The 23,520-nt window shown below is 45.5% G+C and overlaps 1 protein-coding gene, 2 long non-coding RNA genes and 1 pseudogene across 3 annotated transcripts; all 4 read right to left on the minus strand.

The window, feature by feature from the left end:
- Positions 1-1,880: 1,880 nt before the first annotated feature.
- Positions 1,881-2,422, minus strand: LOC143480784 (uncharacterized). Its single transcript, XR_013121876.1, has 3 exons — positions 2,354-2,422; positions 2,100-2,248; positions 1,881-1,932 (listed from the first exon to the last, which is right to left on the minus strand). It is a non-coding gene; the product is annotated as an uncharacterized LOC143480784 (long non-coding RNA).
- A 403-nt stretch (positions 2,423-2,825) lies between these two features.
- Positions 2,826-3,693, minus strand: LOC143480782 (B9 domain-containing protein 1 pseudogene; annotated as a pseudogene).
- A 1,156-nt stretch (positions 3,694-4,849) lies between these two features.
- On the minus strand, positions 4,850-8,892 carry LOC143481106 (ADP-ribosylation factor-like protein 13B). The gene is made up of 6 exons (XM_076979052.1): positions 8,624-8,892; positions 6,776-6,846; positions 5,914-6,163; positions 5,431-5,536; positions 5,079-5,281; positions 4,850-4,994 (listed from the first exon to the last, which is right to left on the minus strand). Exons 1-6 carry the CDS (start codon positions 8,890-8,892, stop codon positions 4,850-4,852), a joined length of 1,044 nt encoding a protein of 347 aa, XP_076835167.1.
- A 374-nt stretch (positions 8,893-9,266) lies between these two features.
- LOC143480889 (uncharacterized) lies at positions 9,267-11,666 on the minus strand. Its single transcript, XR_013121906.1, has 3 exons — positions 9,865-11,666; positions 9,634-9,729; positions 9,267-9,432 (listed from the first exon to the last, which is right to left on the minus strand). It is a non-coding gene; the product is annotated as an uncharacterized LOC143480889 (long non-coding RNA).
- Positions 11,667-23,520: the final 11,854 nt, after the last annotated feature.

Consider the following 23,520-nt stretch of genomic DNA (forward strand, 5'->3'; position numbering starts at 1 on the left):
TGCTGCTTTTGTGATTTTTTTACAACATGTCTTAATAATTTAGATTAATTACAGCATATTAAGGCTTACAAGTGTTACCAGCTGGGGTTCCCTTTAAGGTTTACTGGTATTGTGAGAAAATTTATGTTTTTGGTCTGTAAAGTAACATTTTATAACATGACACAATATACAGTTAACCCTCAGTCATTAAGTTGTTTGAGAACAAACTGTGATGTATTGACATTTATTGCAATATCATTTTAAATCCATATTGCCGTCACTAAGTTAGACTTGACAGTATTTCCGAGAGACCATTTTGTTCTGAAGAAAATCTGTCTGATTACTGAAAACTACTACCAAGTTCAGAGAAAATTCTTCTTATGTAGGCGACACTATAGACATGATATGTGGTATAGTGAGTGTGTAGGCTACACTATAGACATGATATGTGGTATAGTGAGTGTGTCTTATGTAGGCTACACTATAGACATGATATGTGGTATAGTGAGTGTGTCTTTCTCTTTCAATGTTGGAAACATGGCCTCCACCTTGGAAGCAGTTTAAGTTGGTTTGTGAAAAGCACAGTGTGCACACATACTAATCACAAAGCTCCCTCTGTTGGGGAGGACTACAGGTTATTTCTTACCTTTCACTAGCTGTGCAGTGAACTTGGTGAACTTTCTTGACATGGAAAACTTTGAAATTCATAGTAAATATCTTTCCAAAACTGGTGCACTCTCACTATTGGCCAATGTTCTACTGTTTCCTGGTGTAAGTTGTTTTACGATGGGAGTGAATTGGGTCAAATATTAGTTAATCCCAGTTGCAGCTATACCCTAAGAGTCCTTCCCTTGATTGAGTATACAGCTCAAACCACAACCCCAAAGTAAAGAGTACTCCAAAATCGGTGATAAAGCTTGCTGCCTACTGCTAATTTAGTGTCACCGAATGCTAAACACTAACACTGCCCTCCAACAACCTGGCCACTAATCCTTCAGGACTAAAGTGCAAATCCCCAGCTAATCCCAGCATAGTGTGACAGTCCTGGGCCAGAACATTTCACGGGGCAGTGCCCACACGCAGCCTGAGTCATTGTCTGTGCGTGCTATCGATGGAAGGTGGTAGGGCACAGGCGGACCACTAGCAAGAGCTCCGTGCTAGGGTTGTGCTTGTGTGTGCTCACAGGAAGGTGACGTTGTTGATGGTGGGCCTGGACAACGCTGGCAAGACTGCGACCTTGGTGCCTTAGCCCGCTTGTGTCCCGAGTCTTTCTTCTCAACATAGTATTCAAATGAGCGAGGGAAGTCACCTTGCCCATTCTCCAGATCCCGGTCTCGTTCGTCATTGCATCTATCTATGATGGCGCCGGTGGTGGTAGTGGTCTCAGCGGTGGTGGGTGTGCCCGTCCCGGTGGCGATCTCTCTCTCGCTCTCCAGGGATCCTCTCTCGACTGGCCGAGCGATCCTTATCGGTATGGTGGTCTCTGTTGGGACGATGGCGATGGCGGTGCCTGTAGCGCTCCCGATTTTGGTTTTCCCGCTCTCGATAATGTCGCTGCCTGGATCTGCCTCGCTCCTTCAGGGTGGAGGAAAGGTGTGGCTGCTCAGTCTTTAACACACTTCCGCTCCTCATGCGCCACCGTTCACCTGCACAGGCCGTCTGAGGTCTGGTAGACTGTGGTGTGCTAGAGGACGAGGGCAGCGGGCACAGGTGGGATGCGGCAGCCGAAGAACTGCAGGGGCTGGGCTGGCTCTGGCTCGGCCGCACTGTCTTTCCCTGGCCGATGAGGAAGTTCAGCTTAGGCCTGTTTGGTGCTTCCGGGATGGCCGTGGGCCGCACGGGTTGAGATGCGGAGGAAGAGAGAGACGATCCAGGGCCCGTCTTCGAGACGCTGCTGCTGTTGCTGCTGCCAGGCTTTGAGCCACCGTGGTCCTCCTTCACGGGAGAGTTATTCTGCAAAGTGAACAGCGGTCAGTTATGGGAAATCTGAATATCAGGAACAGAAAGTAAGAGTTTAACAGTGTAAACAAACAAAACACAGCCCTCTCAATTATACTAGTGAACAATAACAACCAGTTCCCAGTCAGATTTCCTGGCATGGTGCAGTGGTGTGGTGATACCTTCGCCATGTGAGGAGGAAGCTGTGGACCGATGAAGGAGGTGGAGGTGAACTGAGGCCCGTTCACCTTGGCCGTGGTGACCGGGTGAGGGGAGCAATGACCGGGACCATGGGTCACAGAGTTACAGTCTCAGTTTAAGATCTGTTGACCTAAACATGATGGATTGGGGGGGGAATAAAAGTGTATAAAATGCCTTTCTAAATATTCCACTATTCAAAAATCTGGAGCTGGTTTAAACATTAGGTTGAACTTACCGGATGTAGAACAGTAAGTACGCTTGTTGGTTCAGCACTGATCGTATGTCACTTACAGATACTGATGCATCGTTTATCTCATACCACTGCCCATTACCAGACTGAAATAAAAACATTATTCCATCCATTAGCTAGAGCAGAAACTCAGTGCAAAAACGCAGAGAATGCTGAAACCGCGCAGCACATCAAACCTTCACATAGCAGTAGTAGTGTCCGGCGTGGCAGCTAAACCCGGAGTGGACCAGCACAGTGTACAGGCCGTAGAGCTGTGGCTCTCCGTGGGACTGCGACATGAACGGACGCATGTCCAGATACTCTGGATACCTCATGTCCTGCACAGGGGGACAGAGAACAGTTGTACAGCAGCATAGATCACGTGAAACGACTAAGGAAAGTGTACAACAGTGCGGCAGAATTAAGTACGGTGGCCAAACCTTTGCAATTTTGCCTCCGTTGAAGTTAGCGAAGCGCTTTTTTTTTTTTTTTTTTAAATAACTTCATGTTTATTACAAATGTACAAAACAGGTAGTGTGACTGATCTGTGTGATCTATAGTGCTCATCAGCTCCCGTAGGGTTGTTGTGTTCTGGACAGGTGTGTGGCAGGTGCTTGCTCTGTGGAGGTAGTGTCATAACCCAGCTTCTTCATGTCCTTAGTAATGATGTTGAACTGTAGAGTTACGAAGCCCTGGGAGCGCACCCTAGTTACTTCTCTTCCCTCTCCCTGGGCAACCACCTTGGGATCTGTATACTCCGGCCGTCTACCCATCAACCAGCTTGTGAATTTCTGCAGTCTTGATGTGGACTCAGGAACAAACATTGGAATTGTCCTTGTGTGTCTCCCAGGGACAAACGGAACATGTACTGATCCATAACCCCTGACGACGTCATTCCCAAACGAATCTGGGCCAAACACACTGATCACAATCTGAGGCTAGCCAAGTGGGTTGGTGCTTTTAAAAGTGATGTCCAGTGGGAAGTTCCACACCAAACCTCTGGAGGAATCTCTTCTTTTCGATGTTATCTGAGATATTCCCTCCTCCAACCCTGACGTGGGTGCCCAGTCGTGTCCGTACACAAAACAATACTTGCAGTACAAGTCATCATATTCCGGGAAATTAGCCCCTTCGATTTGCCCATTGACCATGAGAAGAAACACAGACGGGTTGTTCGAGGTCATCACAACAAACAGTCAACACTGAAATTAAATGAAAATGCTCATCTGCTCGCTAGATTAGCAACTAGATCACCAGCCACGCTAACTCGCACAGCTAGCGGCCTGCGACACAAATTGCGGATGGTTGCTAACATCATCTCTGATGCTAGGGCGGCGTTAGAGCAATGGTGAGCACATTGGAGCTACGGTGGACGGTAAATCTCTTTGAGGCTTGAACCATTTTCTTACATCTACAAACACAACCAAATTCACAATGAGGACAGAAAAGATAATAGGCAACACAGACCACAATAAATTCATCACTAGTGGTCCCATGACAACAAATAGAGCTTGGTTTATCTCCAGAGATAAACCGGTGTGCCTCATACTTATCCAAGATAGTCTTGCCGTGTGTTAAGTAAGTTTGGCTAGAACCCTCATCTGGTGGAGGTGGTGGAGTGGGGCTCTAGGTGGAGTCCTCAACCCTCAGAGGTTCAACCCTGTTTCTCCACCTCAGATGTAGTTTCCTGGTCTTCTTTTGGGCTTGGTCTGCTGGCCCTGAGGAGGAGATAAAGCCTTTTAGCAGCCTAGTTTAGGTTGCCAACAATCTGTTTCCCAGGGTGTTTCAGTTCTGCTGACTGTTTGTTGACCCTAATTAAATAGCAGTTGTAGTTTTTATTAAATCCATCATTTTAAGTGTTAATTCAGGTTAATTATCTAAAGCAAGGCTATCAAGTTCTACTGGTAGAAGCCCGCAGCTCTGTATAATTTAGTGCGTGTCATGTTTTAACATTAGTGATTAATTTCATCAGCTAATCAAGTGTTTGCTGAGGTGAGTCAGGTGTGTTAAGAGGGGAAAATGCTGAGGGATGCATTGCAGATCAGAACAGACTAGAGCGTGGGCCTAGGGGACTAGAGTGTGGGCCTAGGGGACTAGAGCGTGGGCCTAGGGGACTAGAGTGTGGGCCTAGGGGACTAGAGCGTGGGCCTAGGGGACTAGAGGGTGGGCCTAGGGGACTAGGGCGTGGGCCTAGGATACTGGTACTACCAAGATGAAGGAGATAAGTAATCCCACACCCAACAGACACCCTTCCACAACAGCAAAAAGAGTAATCACTTTAAAACAACTTAATACATTTTATTTGGATCATATGAAACATTCTGACCTGATTTGGTGCTCTCAACATCCTCCTTCGGTTTGCTCCTGCAATTCAGAGCGCCGCCCTGCAGGGCGTCCTCTCCCTTTCCCGTCTCCTTATTGTCCTCCTGAAATAATTTACTAAATTAACTGAAGTTTGAACAGTGGTCTGATTAAGAGGAACATTGAGGCACATTAAACACCTCATTGGCTGGGAGGGAAACCTGCCTCATGAACAACACTGTTTATTGGCTGGATGGGGCTGGGCATGTTGACACCCTCCTCCATCTCCTTCTTCTCCTCCACTCGCCTCTCTTCCTGCTCCGCCTCCTCACGCTCTTTTCTGTCCCTACAGGAAGAGTAAACCCTTCAAAATATATATTTCACCAGAACCAAAACAGTACTGTCTCTCTCACACACACGGTTTCCTGACCTCTCCTCCCGTATTTGCCGCACTCGTTCTGCTCGCTCCTTCCTGTCTTGCTCCTCCCAGGCCCGCTGCTTGGCCGTGTCCCTCTGCACACGCTCAGAGATCGCCTCGTAGTCCTCGGCGATGTTGCTCAGGAGCCATTTCAGGCCTCTCCTGATGGACTTGTCCACCGTCCGGCCGTAGCCCAACACCGCCAAGCACGGCTCCTGGTGAGGTCAGCACAAGTTCAGCCTCGTCTCGTTGGCTTGTTTTCTCAAAGGTACAGCTGGATTGTACCCCCCCCCCCCCCCAGGAAAACCTTGTAGGCTACCAAGTTTCTCCCCGCTGTGAAGATGCTCACTGAATAAATACTCACAAGCTGACAGCGACATTTTTGCTCATTGACCAGCTTCTCCAGTGATAGGCTCTCAATGATGTCGGCTTCAGGCAATGCTCCTTCCTGGTCCTGCTTATTGGCCAGTCTGGGGGGGGGGGGCAAGTGAAAGCTCTCACAAACACATGACTCAAGGTCTGCACTTCAGAGCACTGAAGTGTGTGTGTGTGCGTGTATGTGCCTAACACGGACAAAACACAAACAACTACGGACAACCAATACATCCTCATGGTGTCTGCCGTCTGCGATGTTGTGTCTCGTGATGTCTGTTACCACAATATCACGTTGGAGAACCATCTATAACAGGAGATGTCATGTGGATGATCTAAGGTCTGTGCTTCTCACAGTGACGTTGTAGGAACTATGGTGTTGAAGTGCAGGGGTGCTCTGAAGGCTGCGAGGAGGTGCGGGAAACGAGACGTGCGTGAGACGCGTGTGAGACGTAACGAGAGACGTGCCACTCACACTAGCACGGGCTTGCCGGCGATGCGAGGGTGTCGGAGGACCTCGGCCAGGGTGGCTCTGGTCTCATGGATCCTCTGGATGTCGCTGGAGTCCACCACGAACACCACGCCGTGCGACTCTGAGTAGTAGTTCTCCCAGATGCCGCGGATGCGCTTCCCGCCGCCGAGGTCGAAGATGGTCACCTGGAACTTGCCTTGTTTCAGGTCCACCTTGGAGAAGCCCACCGTGGGGGCCACATTGACTGGGTTCTCTGAGGGAGAGACATGCGTTACTGTGAGACTACGGTGCGCTTAGCGACCCGCAGTAGCTTTAACCTTGGAGCGAGCTGAACTTGTACCGACTCCGAGAGCGAGACTGGAGAGTTTCATTCAGCCTTTACCCAGAGCTTTACTGCTCATCTCATTAGCGTCCGTCTACATCACACCCTGCTCAAGGCTCTATATCTAACAGGGCATTGCATTGAAGAGTATTTAGCTGCTTCTGTCTACTGGGCCAACACAAGACAATGAGACCTGCAGGGGTGGTACGTGCTCGTTACTGTGAGATATGTTGAATGCTAAAATGTTGGGAAACAAAAGCAAACTACTGTACTTTAGAGCCACGCCTTAAAACACATTACAATATTTAGAAGACCTTTTATATATTTAGAAGAAAAGATAGACTTTGAAAAAGAAGAGAATAATAAGTAAATAAAAGCAAGAAATTGCAGTTACAAATGACAAACCAGTATATTAATCACGATATGCTGTATGAAAGGGTGGGTATAAAACACTATGGCATCTGCACCTTGGCATTAGGAGTTTAAGGTGATGGATGAATGGCATACCACACACACACTCACACACACTCAGTGTAGCCTCACCTCCCTGAATGCCCCGCACGGTTGCAGTCTTGCCAGCGTTGTCCAGGCCCACCATCAACAACGTCACCTTCCTGTGAGCACACACAAGCACAACGCTCAATGACTCAGGCTGCGTGTGGGCACAGCCCCGTGAAATGTTCTGGCCCAGGACTGCCACAGTGTGTTGGGATTAGCTGGGGATTTGCACTTTAGTCCTGAAGGATTAGTGGCCAGGTTGTTGGAGGGCAGTGATAGTGTTTAGCATTCGGTGACACTGAATTAGCAGTAGGCAGCAAGCTTTATCACCGACTTTAGAGTACTCTTTACGTTGGGGTTGTGGTTTGAGCTGTATACTCAATCAAGGGAAGGACTCTGGGTCTTCCACATCTTAGTGTATAGCTGCAACTGGGATTAACTAATATTTAATATTTAACTAATATTAACTAATATTTTACCCAATTCACTCTCACCGTAAAACAACTTACACCAGGAAACAGTAGAACAGGCGTACTCAACTAAATTTGTCCGCGGTCCAATTTTGGCAGATACCTGCGAACGTAACACTCGTGACGGAGTGTTTTTTCAATAGCCAGGGCTCTCAAGTCTCACGCATTGAGCGTGTGACACATGCATTTGACCGTCTTCACACGCTCACATGCCACACTTCACCTCCACTTTTTCTCGCCGATTTCACACGGCGAGAAAAAAAAAATCTAGTTTATTTACCTCCGATCCATATATATATATATGTCGCCCTCCACTGGCGATCGATCGCGATATACAAACCCTCCCCCGCTCAACAACTCACGTTCGCCCACCCCACCCCCCGACTTTTTTTGAGTGTTATATACTATGACCTAACACAAGGATTGTCTGCTACGGAGGAAATTCAACACAGAACAGCAGCAGATGAGATATAGCTGCTGAAGTAAATTTGGCCATGCCTCAGAGCTATTGATTGACATGTGACAACCAGACTATATGCAAATCTCAAAATGTTTTTAAGCAGTCTTGATAATGAGATTCTTCTGAGTAGATTGGTTAGTTCCAATCTAATCTAGTCTAGGTTGAAAACGCACTTATTAAGTTTAGCGTTTGGTAACTAATAAGCCCCCTTAGATAAAGGTACAGATCCAGGGGTTCATAGGCGACGGGTTTTATGGTAGACTGGAGCGCTGGTGCTGTCATCCTGTCACTGCACGTGGTCACTCAAGTTTGTTGACAGTGCAGTGGATGGATGCTAATGTCTCAGAATGCTCCCAAATCTGTTACATATAATAATAATAATAATAATAATTATTATTATTATTATTATATGCCAACTCCTGGGAACAGGGCTGACACCGAACGTTTAAAATATGAATAACTTCATTACAACACCACACTATATGGTGAACGTAAATTAACAATTTTCAGTATATTAATTGCTTACCCTATTTCTCACTATTTTCTCAAAATGTTCCCAAGCAATGGAGCGCTTGGTTGAAGTAGAGGTGGTGGAGGATTCCATATTGTTTGCAAGATCAATAATGATACTGTACAACACAAAGGGGCCATCATGAGCGCTTTACTGCTTCTTAAGTAGTGAATGAAACATGAGATAGCAGCAAAACATTGGACCAGTCCCGCCCATTTGCGGTGGTTCATTGATGCATTCGAAGCTTCAAACGTCATAGTCACATGATAGTAGCGACTTCAATACAAGTTCCGGTACACTGTGTCGAATCAGCAGGTGTTGGGAAAAGTGACACAAGCTTCAAAGCCTCGGTGTCAAGCCGCCCACCCCTAATAAAGGGGCTCCCAGGCACCACCCCTGAACAGCAGGGGCGGCAAACCCCTAAACGCCGCCAAGGGAGGAAACCCTGCGACGGTTGGGACTGAGCCTCGGAGAGGCACACTGGGAGTAAGAGCAGCTGGGAGTTGTCCTCCACCCCTGGGCACCCTCTCAGAGCACACCCCAGCCTCCGCACCAGCTGCCTTAGCACCTGCGTAGCTGCTTTCTGGGTCCTGGTAGATCCCCCACTGGTATCTGGAGGGAGGTCTCCAGCCTTCTTGACCAGGGCATGTTGTGTTATGTTATACTGTACTTTATGGATCCCACGAGTAGGAAATTCAGTGTAGATGGGCCGGGATCGCATGCCGCTGTCGCTTTGTGGAGGAGCACACCTTCTCTTTGTTGAGTGTGCAGGTCTCCAGCTCAGAGGCAGAGGTGTGTGTTTGGGGGGAGGGTTGTTAGCGGCTGTACCGGGGCATTATTTTTTAAAAAGCTGTCAAATGGACCAATTTTAATTTTCATTTCATTCATTCATGAATGAAACCACAATCACCACTTGTCAAGCACACCAGTTTATAGTTTAATCACCTAAAGTGAACAGTGAACAGTTAGGAACATTTAATATTGAGTAATCAATATATTTTTTGTGTTTAGTTAACAATATATCGCAGAATACTGGACTTTAAACAGTCACTGACACTGAATCTCATGTTATTAAGAAGAATTGTCACAAGTGAATTCATTTTCATAATGCTGTAGTTTATTTTCACCATGTGTGTATTTTTGTGTTTATGTGCGTGTGTAGTTTGTCCAGGAATCTGCGGTGTGTCAGTTGTGCAGGAGATCACAGCAGTAGCAGAGCTGGAGGAGGAGCTCTAGTGTTGGGCAAGTGGCCGTCCTGCACCTACCATAGAGTGGAGTCATGATAGGGACTGAGTCAAAGTTATACACACACACCAAATTCAAATTAATCTTTTTATCACATGTTCAACTCATTCAGCAGAGATTTTGTGTGTATGTGTTTATCTTTGTGTGAGGTTTGCCTCACTATCATCCAGACAATTAGGTGATTTTTCTGGAGCAGTTATTTCATTCTTACTCTTACCTTTATTCTCCTCACAGGCTGGATCTCTCTTCCTGTAGTTGATTTTCCGACCTTTCCCCCTTGACCCTCTCCTTGTTTTTCTTTTCTCAGTTGTAGCTATGAGGAAATTCAAAGAAGAAAAAGACTCTACACTCCTGGACCTTTTATCCCCCTGGAGCGAATATTATGGTAAAACATAATACCAGTATCATCCCAGTATTATGGGATGTGATGTACATGTGCTTGACTCACTGGGTGGTTGCATAGTGCTTATATTTGCCTGTTCGATGTCCTCAAAGGCCACACCCTCAGCACTCTTCAAAGATGCTTCTGCAAAAAAAAAAAAAAAAAAGATTTTATCAACAAACTCTAATTAAATATTACATGGTAATAACAGGTGAATGTTTTTCAGCTGAACTGTAAGTTTGAATGTTGTTGATATTAATAGCTATTGAACAGGTCGATGACAGCAAATTAGCAAATGTGTTATCAACATGGGATGAATGTCTTTTGCTGGGTTAGAGGCCAGCATCCACATACCAGAGTGAAGAAATTTTGTATGTGTATGTTTATCTTTGTGTGAGGTTTACCTCCTTGTTGTCCAGACAATCAGGTGCTTTCCCTGGAGCAGTTATTTCATTTTTACTCTTACCTTTATTCTCCTCACAGACTGGATCTGTCTTCTTGTAGTTGATCTTTCCACCTTTCCCCCTTGACCCTCTCCTTGTTTTATTTATTTTCTCATTTTTGTTATCAATTGTAGCTATGAGGAAATTCAAAGAAAAACACTTCTACAATATTTCATCAATTTTTCCTGTTTCGACCGCAGATATGGAATAACCCGGCAGGTGAGGTAGCCTGTCCAGGTACAAGTTACGCGGGCATTTTTTAGACCACCTTTTCAAGGTCCCTCCTCAAAACTGAGGTGAACAGTGCGGTCCCTAAATAGGGCTGCTCAGTCACACAGGGGTCTGGCGAGAACAGCTGCCACTCAGCCCCAGCTGTGAGCGACCAATACCCTATGACGCTGACATGTAGGGCTCTGACTAGGAGCTCCCAGCCAATTCAAACCTGCCCCCGTCGCCAGACACCCCATCGCTGTCAGACTTCAACCAGATGTGGATCGGTAATATCACCATTGGTCAGAGGTGGATACCTGTGCCAGGAGATTTTTAAGTGCTGTAGGGGGTGCGCTATCTGCAGGAGGCTGCCGGGTCCTGTTTCTGTTCAGGTCCGCCTATTGCGCGCCACCAGCGCCTTACTTTTCTGTCAGGGTGTGCTCCCTTAGCCCTTGCCTGAAAAAAGGCTACCCACAAGGCAGTGGGGCTATTTGCCCATAGTTGGGGCAGTGGTTGATGGGTGCTAGGACGTGTCCACCCTGTGGTGGGCCTACACACCGCATCTCTGGGGCCCACTGCTGCTCCGAGATCCCCTGCAGTTTAGCCCGGGACCACGAGGACCCAGTTTACGTGTGTGGCCGCGAGGAGGCACTGCAGGAGTCTTGGCGGTGGACAGGCTGTGTACTGGCAGAGGAGACTTACGCACTCAGCTCCTCGTTTTACCCCCGGTGAGGGGGCTAGCCAGCGGCAGTAGCTGAAAGGAGAAAGTTGCGAGCAGAAAGAGACATGCACTAACTACAAGAACTTCTACACTACTGCACTAGACGCCTCACACACACCCTGTGCACAAACGCGCACACACACACACACATACACACACACAGAGGCGGTCTTTGCATAGAGGCATTGGTAGGCAATTGCCTTGGGCCCCTCCCACTGCAGCCCACTGTAGGGCCCCCCCTGACTAGCTAACTTATTTCTCGCATATTAATGTTGATTGGCCCCCTAGCTAAATTCACCTTGAGCCCCCAAATTGCTAAGTCCGCCACTGCACACACATACACACACACACCCATACACACACCAACACAAAACACACACGCACACTTACCCTGATCCCCCTACCATGGGGGAGGGGTCTCCTCCAATTCAGGAGAACCCCCCACATTCCTGGTCAGGGCCTCCCTCGGGAGCTACGCCCTGTGTGTTGGGGGGGACCGGCTGTGGTCCCGTGCCATGGACCACAGCCGGTCCCCCCCAACACACATTTAAGGGGAGGAGCATGCGTGAAATTACATTTAACATAACAAATCACAAACACGCTAGGACAAAACACACACTCAAAGACTAGACACAAAAAAATAACGAAAAAATACAAATAACGAACAGATGGGACCCACAAATGCGCGCTCTACGTACATACAAAATAGTGACGCGCCGCTCATGTTCGCAGTCGCTCCCCACATGAAACACAAGACAACACGGGGAGCGAGGCGACAGTGACGAGCGGTATCAGCGTCACACACAAACCATTTAACATTTAACATAACGAGCACGCACACTGATCCACACGTCTCACTCATACGTACACACTTTAAACACCCACACAATATGAAGAGTTTTCCCAGGGAAGACAGCCCTGGTCCTCGCCGTGCCACACACACAACACATAAGCACGGCGGAACTCTTCACACAAACATCACACAGAGAAACACTTACCACGAGACATGACCACGAACAAACGACCCTCAGGTGAGACGGATCGCGGGCTCCGCCCACCTGAGGGACGAACACCACAACAACGACAACTGCCGCTGTGGACAGATGCGACCGGTAGGGGGCCGCCGTACGGAGACAGACCCCCCCCCCCCCCACCAAGCCACACTCCCCTCCACTAGGTGTGTGGCACACAGCGGCAGCACACAAAACATGAAGGGGCAGGAAGGCAGGGACACACCCCCTGCAGTCCAGCAGCTGAAACACAGAACACAAAACATACATTAGCTCACCTACCTGGGCGGGACCCTAGACCGACTGGGCCGTCAACAACACAAAACCACGCCCCAGTCGGTCACAGGTCCCTCACGCCCTAACCGGCATTTGGCCGCTTAGCCCCACAGGTGTGAGGACGAGGAGCTACGGCTCCTTATTCGTCCGTGGTGTACGTATGTGCAGGTTACCTCCCTGGGGTGTGGCTACGTCCCCTCCTGGACCTACCTCCTCCCGGAACTGACCCCTGCCTTCTGCTAGGGGTCACCCCAGCCTCCTGGGGAGTCAGCCCCAGCCGGGGCCTCCCATCACGAGGTGGACTCCTCCACCCAACCATGGAGCGCCAGAGACCGAGGCCCAAAGCACCCCCATGGCGGGCTGGGGTACAGCCTCAAGGGCCTCCTGGTCACCCCGGGCAGGAGGGAGGATCTGCATCTTCAGCAGGAGCTCTTCAGACCAGAGCCCCATGGTCACCAAACAGCCGGGGGCCCCAGCCCTATAGGGAGGGGCTCTTTAAGACCAGGCTCCGGTCACCCCACAACATAAGGGGGCTCCTGCCAGGTAGAAACCCCCACAAGGTCCAGGAAAACCACGATCCGCCGCCAGGGAGAAGACCTGCACATAAAAAACACACACATACACACACACCCATACACACACCAACACAAAACACACATGCGCACTTACCCTGATCCCCCTACCATGGGGGAGGGGTCTCCTCCAAATCAGGAGAACCCCCCACGTTCCTGGTCAGGGCCTCCCTCGGGAGCTACGCCCTCCGTGCCACACTCCGTGGCACGGGACCACAGCCGGTCCCCCCCAACACACATTTAAGGGGAGGAGCATGCGTGGAATTACATTTAACATAACAAATCACAAACACGCTAGGACAAAACACACGCAAAGACTAGACACAAAAAAATAACGAACAAATACAAATAACGAACAGATGGGACCCACAAATGCGCGCTCTACATACATACAAAATAGTGACGCGCCGCTCATGTTCGCAGTCGCTCCCCACATGAAACACAAGACAACACGGGGAGTGAGGCGACAGTGACGAGCGGTATCAGCGTCACACACAAAACATTTAACATTTAACATAACGAGCACGCACACTGATCCACACGTCCCGTTCATACGTACACACTTTAAACACCCACACAACATGAAGAGTTTTCCCAGGGAAGACAGCCCTGGTCCTCGCCGTGCCACACACACAACACATAAGTACGGCGGAACTCTTCACACAAACACCACGCAGAGAAACACCACGAGACAAGACCACAAACAAACGACCCTCAGGTGAGACAGATCGCGGGCTCCGCCCACCTGAGGGACAAACACCACAACAACGACAACTGCCGCTGTGGACGGATGTGACCGGTAGGGGGCCGCCGTACGGTGACAGACCCCCCCACCCCCACCCCACCAAGCCACACTCCCCTCCACTAGGTGTGTGGCACACAGTGGCAGCACACAAAACATGAAGGGGCAGGAAGGCAGGGACAAGGCCAGGGACACACCCCCTGCAGTCCAGGAGCTGAAACACAGAACACAAAACATACATTAGCTCACCCTCAGGTGAGACGGATCGCGGGCTCCGCCCACCTCAGGGACAAACACCACAACAACAACAACGACAACTGCCACTGTGGACGGAGGCGACCGGTAGGGGGCCGGCGTACCGTGACAAATACAGAATATCTCATTGTAAAATATGAAGTTAATGATTATAGAAATGTAGAAGTAATAGTAAATATTATAGTAAGTGTAATATAATAATAATAATAATGATGTTAGTGTCTTGGCCTTTTCTTCTTAGGCTGTCGCGGCATGGGCTCTCCACTGATGTCCACTTCAACATGTGGCGCGAAGCTTTTTAGAGTAGGTGTGGAGAAGGTCTCAGAAACACGGAGCTGTCCATCAGGCTGCACTTCCTCTTGTTGACTGGGACAGTACAGCACCTCCCACAGGCGCTGCTTAATCCTGCGGCCCAGATCCAAGCTGTAGGGCCGAGACTGTCCGGAGGGAGTCCTGAGCATGGGATCCACGACACGGTGGTAGATGTCTTGGTACCCCTGCACACTGTGGCCGTGGATCATCAAGGGCTCGTCTCTGCTCAGCTGGCCACAGATGGAGCTCATGGCTGTGTAGGATGAGTGAGCAGTGGTTGGGAGTGAACAGAGGTGTGGAAGAATAGCAGCGTTGTTCATATAGCACTCCTCCACAAACTCTGAGGGCTTTCCCAGACTCTCCAGCATCTCAGTCTCCCTCTTCCTCCTCTTTGCAGGCTAAATCAAGACAATAAAAAAGTTCTTTTCATCGACCATTCACTACTTGCACAAAATGGAGGGCATATTTCTAACCTGCTACTACAGTTCAGGCTTGAGGCTTTAGAACCATTTATCACAATTGTTCACCTACATCTGAATTTACCTCAGTTTTAAAGGAGGTGTCTGGCTTCATCTGAGGAGTTTTCTCTGTGGCTTCAGACTTGGGACCTTCACTTGTAAATGTTGAAACTCCATCCACCAAATAATCCCTAAGCCGCTTTGAAGGTGATATGTTCTTTCTTAGGCCGTATACAGCTGTAGAAGTACGCTTCTTAGTGTTCTGAAACAACACATTAAACATCACAGTTTTTATCTTAATTCACTGTACATCAATGAACATCCATTTTATGCTGTTACACTTTAAAATGTTAATCTACATGAGAAGTAACATGAGAAAGATTACCATTGCTTTTGATGGTTAAAATGTCAATGTTCTTGTTGAAAAGTCTTGAATCTGTGTGTTGATATCTGACTCAAGATTGAAACTGATATTTTGTTTAAGCTTGGTTGCCATTACCAGTATTCTTTTGAAAATTCCAAATGTATTCATAGCTACAGTATCCATGAGAAATACATGGACATTGGCAAATAGAATGTTGAGCTTATATCCTCGTGTGATTGGGTGATTCGGGTGTAATTCATTACATGACCGATGACCTTACTAAGTACCGCCCCTCGCGCTGGCGAGCTGTAAACATCCTCTTAACCTCCTAAAGCCACATCTCCTACTAGCTAGCTAGTGTGTAGTCTCTGAAGGTCCATTGATCTTGAAAAAATTATTTGTCTACTATATGTAATATATGTTAATAACGCTTCACCAATAATTTGTATTTTTCCTCTAAATCGGCTTTCAAATCCACTTTTCGTGCTTGTGCTGGAAAAAAAAACCTTAGCGGTGAAATTAAAAAATCAACCAATCAGAATATTTCACACCGTTGTTTCTAGGTAAAAGAGAGAAAGGACCTATTACATTGAGAGCTTTTATTATGGATTGGCAGCTTAATCAACCAATCATATTTGAATTAGAAGGGTGGAGGCGTGCTGGTCCTCGTGCGTCAGTTCTGCGTGGTTAGTGTCTCGTGAGCTTTTAGCTCGTGTGCTAACTAGTTAGCAGCTCCTAGCCAGCACTACCGTGAGGTTTTACAAGCGGAAAGGATGAAATCGCAGGATATTGTCAGCGAATTGGTACGTTTATAATAAGTAAGTGTCCAGCTATTAATAATTTGCTGCCATTTGTGAAGGAATTGTGAGTGAGAAGTTGTGTAGGTAGGTTGCACATAGTAGAGGCGATGAGGACAACAGTGTTATGAGGTGTTTTAATACTACGCTCATGCCTTCATTTGTCTCTGTCTAGTGAAGGACCATGGCCAGTAAGTACGCTTCACCACTGCTGTGTAGTCATATACATAACAGTCATGAAGGTGGTTTGAAGTCCTGAGGGGTTTGATGAAGAAGCATAAAAGATGGAAGGATAAATGGATGTTATTTTGCAATATCTCTCACTATAATAGCGGACGTACACAGTTAGGTTCACCATGTGTGCTACTAGCTAGCTAGCTGGCTGGATAGATAGAAGCTGCTTCTGTGCAAAATTTATGTCATTTATTCTTGATACAATTATTATTTTATTATTTCGTTTTTGACTTTTGCCTAAATGTTTGCTCTGTAGATTGCAGAGTGTGAAAGTATAGTATAGAATAATCTAGATGAATGGATGTTTTGGCTATGATCACTGCACTGTATATAGAATGGGAATCTACGTCACGACGCATTGCATGCTGGGTAGTGGCCGCCATGGTTTAGGACACGCATCCAAGAATAAATTGACCGTGCATGTGATATCACTCACCGCCACGAGATAAATACAGAAGAAAAAAAACTGGTATTTTGACAAAATAAAGGGAATTAACGTTTCCCTTCATTACTATTATAGTAGTAGTAGAAGTATTGATTGTACACATTTCTATATACTGTATATATGTATATACATATATACTATATGTGGGTCATTCTACAAAAACGTCCACTTTTGACCGGTGGACATTTTTCCTACATACATTTCTTTTTTTTAGGATTTTAAATTATACTACATTATTACTGTACTAATTGGCTATAAGAACATACATAAGGTACACCTAAATGGCTTTTTGCCTTTTTTGTACATTTATTTGAAGATTTCATGTACCGTTACCCATCGTGACGGTAACACCAGTGACGGTAACACCAGTGACAACTGTCATAACAACCCTATTTTTACAAAATAGCTGCCACAGGGAATCAAACCACATGTTGACAGTCATGAACTACTCACTGAATTATGTATAAATTAATAAATTTTTATTATTCTATGTTCATTTTCCAAAGATTAAAGTAGGGCATACCAGTGACTTGCACTGAAGCTTCGAAGGAAATCTTAGGGTAGTTGATAAAATTTATAAAAAATGAAAAATGACATTGAACATACAATGTGTCTGTTTTCAATAATCTTCAGAGAGGAAACAAAATGACTTCCTGTGATGTCATCAGCATGGCTTTCTATATTAAAATAATAGTCTTTTGTCATACAGTAACACCAGTGACATGAATATAGGGGACGTACACATTTATTATGTATTTTATTATATTTATTTGCAATATTGTTTTTTTTTATATTTTGTGTGACATATTGGACCTTTATGGACACATAACTGCAGTTGAGTTAATAAAGTATATCAATCAATCAAATTTTATTTATATAGCGCTTTTTACAACAGTTGTTGTCACAAAGCAGCTTTACAAGTGCCGAGTCCTAGCCTCCAGTGAGCAAGCCAAGGGTGACAGTGGCAAGGAAAAACTCCCTAGTTTTTTTTACATGAGGAAGAAACCTTGAGAGGAACCAAGACTCAGGGGGGGAACCCATCCTCCTCTGGCCGACACCGGTCAGCATGACAACAACAACAATTTAAACAGAAAATGTTTTCCATTCAAAAATTAAAGCCCTTAGTTTCCCAGCATGACAACGAGGACAGAACTTGGAAAAACACTAAAATGGTTGAAAAGAAAAACTGACTCATAAGTGGTTCAAAAAGATATAATTGTTCAAATATCATGTTGTTTTGTCTTAAAATGTAAATAAATCCCTAAATTTGAGGGATTTTAAAATGCAACTGCCCTGTTAAGTCTAGGTACAGAAAAACTGACATTTCTGTAGAATGACCCATGTATTATGGAATAGCCTTCCAGCTCCAATCCGAGATTCTGACACAGTTCTAATCTTTAAACCTAGACTTAAGACTCACCTATTTAATCAAGCCTTCAGCTAATATTTCCCTTGTAAGGTGTAGGGGTTTGGGGGCCCCCAGACGTTGAGATTTCTGGTGATCTGAGATGTTGATGCTGTCCTCCAGCTGTGTCATGGCATCACTCTATTTGTGACAATGACTTGACTGGAAAGCAATGTCTCAGTGAGCCCTCATGCCTGTGGTCACCTCTGAACCCCTCCCTTTAGTTATGCTGCTATAGATTAGCCTGCCGGAGCCACATGCTCATCACTGGCACGTGAGCTATGTACATTTAAATCAATGGTGGTTTAAATTCATGTCCACTCAGTCTGTATTGTCTATCTTCTTGCATGCCTCCACCCAAGACGATTGGATACAGGCACCTGGGGGATGGTCTGGCTTGCCGGTGAATGTGCTGATGCCGGGGTTGGATGAGCCGTTGGCACGAGGGGTCGTGCTGATGCTGGCCCGCCTGAGGTCCACCGCCTGCACCGAGGGGACTGAGGCTGCTTGGCCGGGGAACAGGAGCCTTGACTGTTGCTGTGGAACTTTGAAACCACATTGCGGCCACGGACTTGTGTTAACGGGCCGCCCAATGGAGGATGGGTTCCCTTTTGAGTCTTGGTCCTCCTGAGGTTTCTTCCTAATCCCCACCTTATAGGGAGTTTTCCTCGCCACTGTCGCCTTTGGCTTGCTCATTAGGATTCTGGACCCATACGATTGTAAAGCTGCTTTGTGACAACGTGTGTTGTGAAAAGCGCTATATAAATAAATTTGACTTTGACTATTATTATTGTAGTAGTAGTAGTATTGATTTTATACATTTCCATATACTCTGTGTGTATATATATTATATACTATATGTATTATTATTGTAGTAGTAGTAGTAGTATTGATTGTACACATTTTTTTGTAGGTTTTGTAGCTGAAAACACATACTCCATTTTCGATACATTTCCCTCTTTTGTCGTGAGAGCGATTGTGGCACTTGATAACACAGCAAGCATTCACCATTTCATCGTAATTCGTACTGAATTAAAGTAATTGAGCCTCTTAGTTAACCAGTCGCTACTGTAGCTTCTGTGTCCTAAACTCCCATAATGCATTGCGTCTTTCGTGTCTGCTGACGTTCCAATTCTCTATAGTTTTTTGTTTGTTTGTTTTTTATAGCTGCTGTGATATTTTTTCCAGTTGCACACATGAAGTTTGACGTTTTGATACTCCATGAATCAATCAATACAGGCAGGGATTTTCACAGCAAACTACAATAAATGAGTTGAGCCTTTCTCTGCCCTTTGGCAGTACACGCAGAAGCAGCCTCAAGGTATTTTCAAATGTATATATGGTGAGATATTTTGTTACTGGATGTTCAGTCCCTCTCTGCTCAATCCGTAGTTCATTCATGGACTTCGCTACAGATTTTATTGTAAAAAAGATTTATCCATTTGCATTAAGTTTGGAGAGATGTTCGTTTTTTTCTCATTAACAAGTGAGACCTTTGCAATGTAGGTCAGATATCTACAACACAATTCAGTCTTGTTGCAAAGGTCTGAAAGTTGCTGTGTTGTAGAGGTCTGACATGTCCACAAAATGGACAATGAATGAGAGTGAGGATCCATATGCAGGTATAAAGAATTTTCGATTATTAATAAATTATATAGTATTTATATCTTACGTATTGCAGAGGTCTGAAATTGTTGTAGTAGTCTGATTTGTGTTCGAAGGGTCTGCGTTTTCTTGTATTATAAGTTTCTGTGCTGTGATGGGGGTCTGTGTTGTGTTGTCGACATCTGACTTGTGTTGTCAAGGTCTGAAATGTCTTGTAGAGGTCTAGATCCTCTTATCTGTTACATATTTACCACATCACATATCTTTCTTCTCCGAGGTTCACCTGGGGAGTAACACTGCAGTTGGAGCCTACAATACCAGTATCATCACTCCGACACGGAATGAAAACCTGGCGTTCATGACAAGACATTTAAATTGACAATATCAACACCCAGAACTTTCATTCTAGTTACCTTATACTTAGCCTGATTGTGTGATTTATTTGTGACTTGTGTATTCATCTGTATAATTTGTTTTTGTGTAATTTGTGTGTTAACGGGCCGCCCAATGGACGATGGGTTCCCTTTTGAGTCTTGGTCCTCCCAAGCTCTGGACAGCATGGTGCAGAACTGCACCCCCATTTGGAGCATGAACGCCCTTCTCGCTGGAGGACTCCGGTCAGTTAGCCTGCAGTGAGCTTTAAACTGTGGCTTTCAGATAGCAACAACAGTCACAAGAAGCTAACACAGCACTGATTTTGGCTGCAGTTTTTACTTCTCCATTGTTCTTTCAAAATATTGCCCTGGCCTATATCAATATTTTTAGTTATTTATCCTCTTATATATTCTTTTTATTGTGTTCCATCTCTGCTCTGCTGATCCAAACTGCCCTTCAAACTGCTTAAAAAATAGGATAGTTAGCTAGATTACAGAGGACATGCAAACATTTTCTGTTAAAAAAATACAGATGTACACTAACTGGTGCAAACTAAGCCATCGAATAGAATATGATCATTTGATTGTGCACTTAGATCATACATAAGGGTATTAAGTTTCTTTATAGAAGCTAAAAATTGTACTGTATACATTGGATGGATTAATAGTCATGGGCCCTGCGCTGCTGGACTGTGCTGCTTCCCAAACTTCCAATATCCACAAGAGCTTAAGAGAGTTTGTGAAGAACCTCCCGATCACCTGAGAGCTGCCAGCCAGACCTACAGACCAAAATAAACCCCAACATGGATTTTACTTGAAGATGGAGATGTTTGTGCATTTCTTACTGTGCCTGCACTTTAAATGAAAGAGAGAGGAAGAAAGTCAAACATTTTTAACATTTTGAATTAGCAAAAAGCTAAATCCTTAAACTCAGAAGTCCTTTTAAATAAGGAGCACCGATTTTAGCGAATCACATCAGGTTTAACACGCCTAGGAACTCTGCTCTGTTTGCACTTTGAAATACTAACACTTATGATAACTGTTGTCATGGTGACTATAGTTATATATTGTTCTATGATTGTTATTTTCTGTTGACATATCCTGAGGTAACTATGCAGAATGTTTTTTGTGCATGTAATAAATTACAAGGATCTATAGTCTTTATGTTGTTTGGTATGAGTAATGTTACTTTTCAATGAAGAGTCTTGAATGGTTGTTTTAAAAAAAGAAAAAGCTATGATTCACAAAATTACTTTTGTACTGTATAGCTAATAAGAGTAATGGCACAGTATTAGCTTAATATATGCTGTATGATGTTGCAGTATGTAATGTACATTTTGCAGATAGATGAACACTCCTTTAATGAGGTACTGACTAATTGATTTTGGTCTATGTTATAAGTGGGACCTGTCCTAGACTTTTGCATGACCAGGTATATTGGTGGAGTAAACAGAATATGTTTGTACTTTAGATGTATTTTCATGCACAGATGTTTGAATAACTTTGGATATAAAACTGATGTATTTTTGGTGAATTGTAACAAGCAAAACATTTGCTGAAATCTAGCATCACACTAACATACATTTATAGTAAATAAAGTCATGCCCAGAGCTGTAATTCTCATTCCGTATCTAATGTTCAGTTATATGGAATGTTTTTCAAGATGGGGTAAGACAGAGATTGATTTTATATATATAATAAAATGTTTATTTCTGTAAGCTCTAATGATTACATTTGAACACACACATACACAAGAAGATTCCAGGTGTGTAACAAGTGTACTAAAGAAAAAGATATAGAGACTAATAAAAACCTTCACTACCTAAATTGCAGTGAAGTACTCAAGGCTTTCTAGAGTAAGTAAAGTACCCCTATTTCACATCCCACTTCCCATTCAGATAGATTGCCAGTGGGCGCCACAGTGGGCGCCTAGAACAACATATTTAAGCCCCGCCCCCAAAGTGGGCGTGGCCCGGAAGTAGGTGTTCCCATGGGCCAATCGGCTCGAAACTTTGCAGGGGACCAGAAACAACATACTAAAAGCTCGTGTCCGTAAGCGGTCGGGAAGTCGAAAAACGAACCAGTAAGTGGAACAGGAAGTGACTTTCCCGAGGTCGTAGGGTCATGAAATTTCATAGGGGATGTCTGGGAGGGCTCTGGAACAACATACTGTAAGCATGAGTCCGAAAACCAAGCGGAATTTTCACGGAATTTTCACACCACTAACCCTAACCCTATCGCATCCCACTTCCAATTTATCTGATAGATGGTTCGTGGACACAGATCCCTTTTCCCAGTCCATTCAAAAGTCCATTGAAAATATTTTTTAGGAATATTTTTTTCAGATTTTTTTACAAGGCTCTGGAAGGTCCTAGCCACGCGGTTTTCGGATATGTGGTCGAGGGCCCCGGGACAAACCAGCATTCGAAGCCCCAATGTCAAAGCACCTCCCTAAGCCCTGATTGGCCACATTCCACTCCCAATCTATTTCCATTCATTTTTCACGGACAGGTAAAAAGGCAATTTTTTGTTCCCGCCCACTTAAGGGGGTGGGGCTCCAATATGTCATTTATGGGCCCTCAGACAACCCACATAAAAAATGTCATGACCCTACGTGCTTCAAAAGCCTCACCGCAACCCTAAACCTAAAAAAAAGCACATGGCACGGCATGCTGTCTGCCATTTTAGAAATTGCAGACATGGTGTACCAGTGCTTCCAAACGGCTGGACGCAGCCGCACGCCGTTAAACAAGCTTTATGTGGACACCCCACTGATGAACCAAACCAAAGCACAGACCCCTAGGTCACACGGTTTGGGCGTGGCATGCGTTTGGGCCTTCTCCATTCACTTTAATGTAAAAAACACTCTAAAGGGGCCCTTGGGGGCCTCAACCTGCACTTAGCTGCACACACTTATGGCCTGTGCATCCACCCCTCTCCCCGATGAACATACTCTAAGCACAGACCTCTAGGTCATACGGTTTGGGCGTGGCTAACGTTTGAATTTGCCCTTTTAGGCAGAATCTCTTCTAACACTTTTAAAGCACAAGACCATGAGTGTGGGGCCCCTGAAGGACCAAACCTGCACGTATCTGCACGTGCTTCCAGAGTGTTATTATACGCCACCCACTGATGAACATACTCCGAGCACAGACCCCTAGGTCATACGGTTTGGGCGTGGCTAAGTTTTGAATGTGTTTTTTTTCTAACAGAGCGGTCACAAGCATACATTTGGGTACGCTGAGGGGCCAAAAAATGACATAGAGGTCCCAAAATCAGTCCAGGTCGTCTCTGTGATGGCCCGATGCAGGATCCTGAGTTGCAACTCTGTAGCTCGAAGCGTTGGCGTTTGGCAGCCAATAAGCTATTGTGCTGTAGTCGTAGGCCTAAAGTTTAAACACAAATGTTCATACATTTGGGGACGCTGAGGGGCCAAAATGTGATGTAGAGGTCCCAAAATTGGTCGCGGTCATCTCTGTAATGGCCCGATGCAGGATCC

The sequence above is a fragment of the Brachyhypopomus gauderio genome, chromosome 17 (assembly GCF_052324685.1).
Source record: "Brachyhypopomus gauderio isolate BG-103 chromosome 17, BGAUD_0.2, whole genome shotgun sequence".
Classification (NCBI taxonomy): domain Eukaryota; kingdom Metazoa; phylum Chordata; class Actinopteri; order Gymnotiformes; family Hypopomidae; genus Brachyhypopomus; species Brachyhypopomus gauderio.

Coding starts and splice junctions, on each gene's coding strand:
- LOC143481106 (XM_076979052.1), bottom strand. CDS start 8,892: ATGCGATCCCGGCCCATCTACACTGAATTTCCTACTCGTGGGATCCAT. Junction 6,847..8,623: donor TCCGAGGCTCAGTCCCAACC/GTCGCAGGGTTT, acceptor GTGTGCTCACAG/GAAGGTGACGTTGTTGATGG. Junction 4,995..5,078: donor CGGCAAATACGGGAGGAGAG/GTCAGGAAACCG, acceptor CTCTTCCTGTAG/GGACAGAAAAGAGCGTGAGG.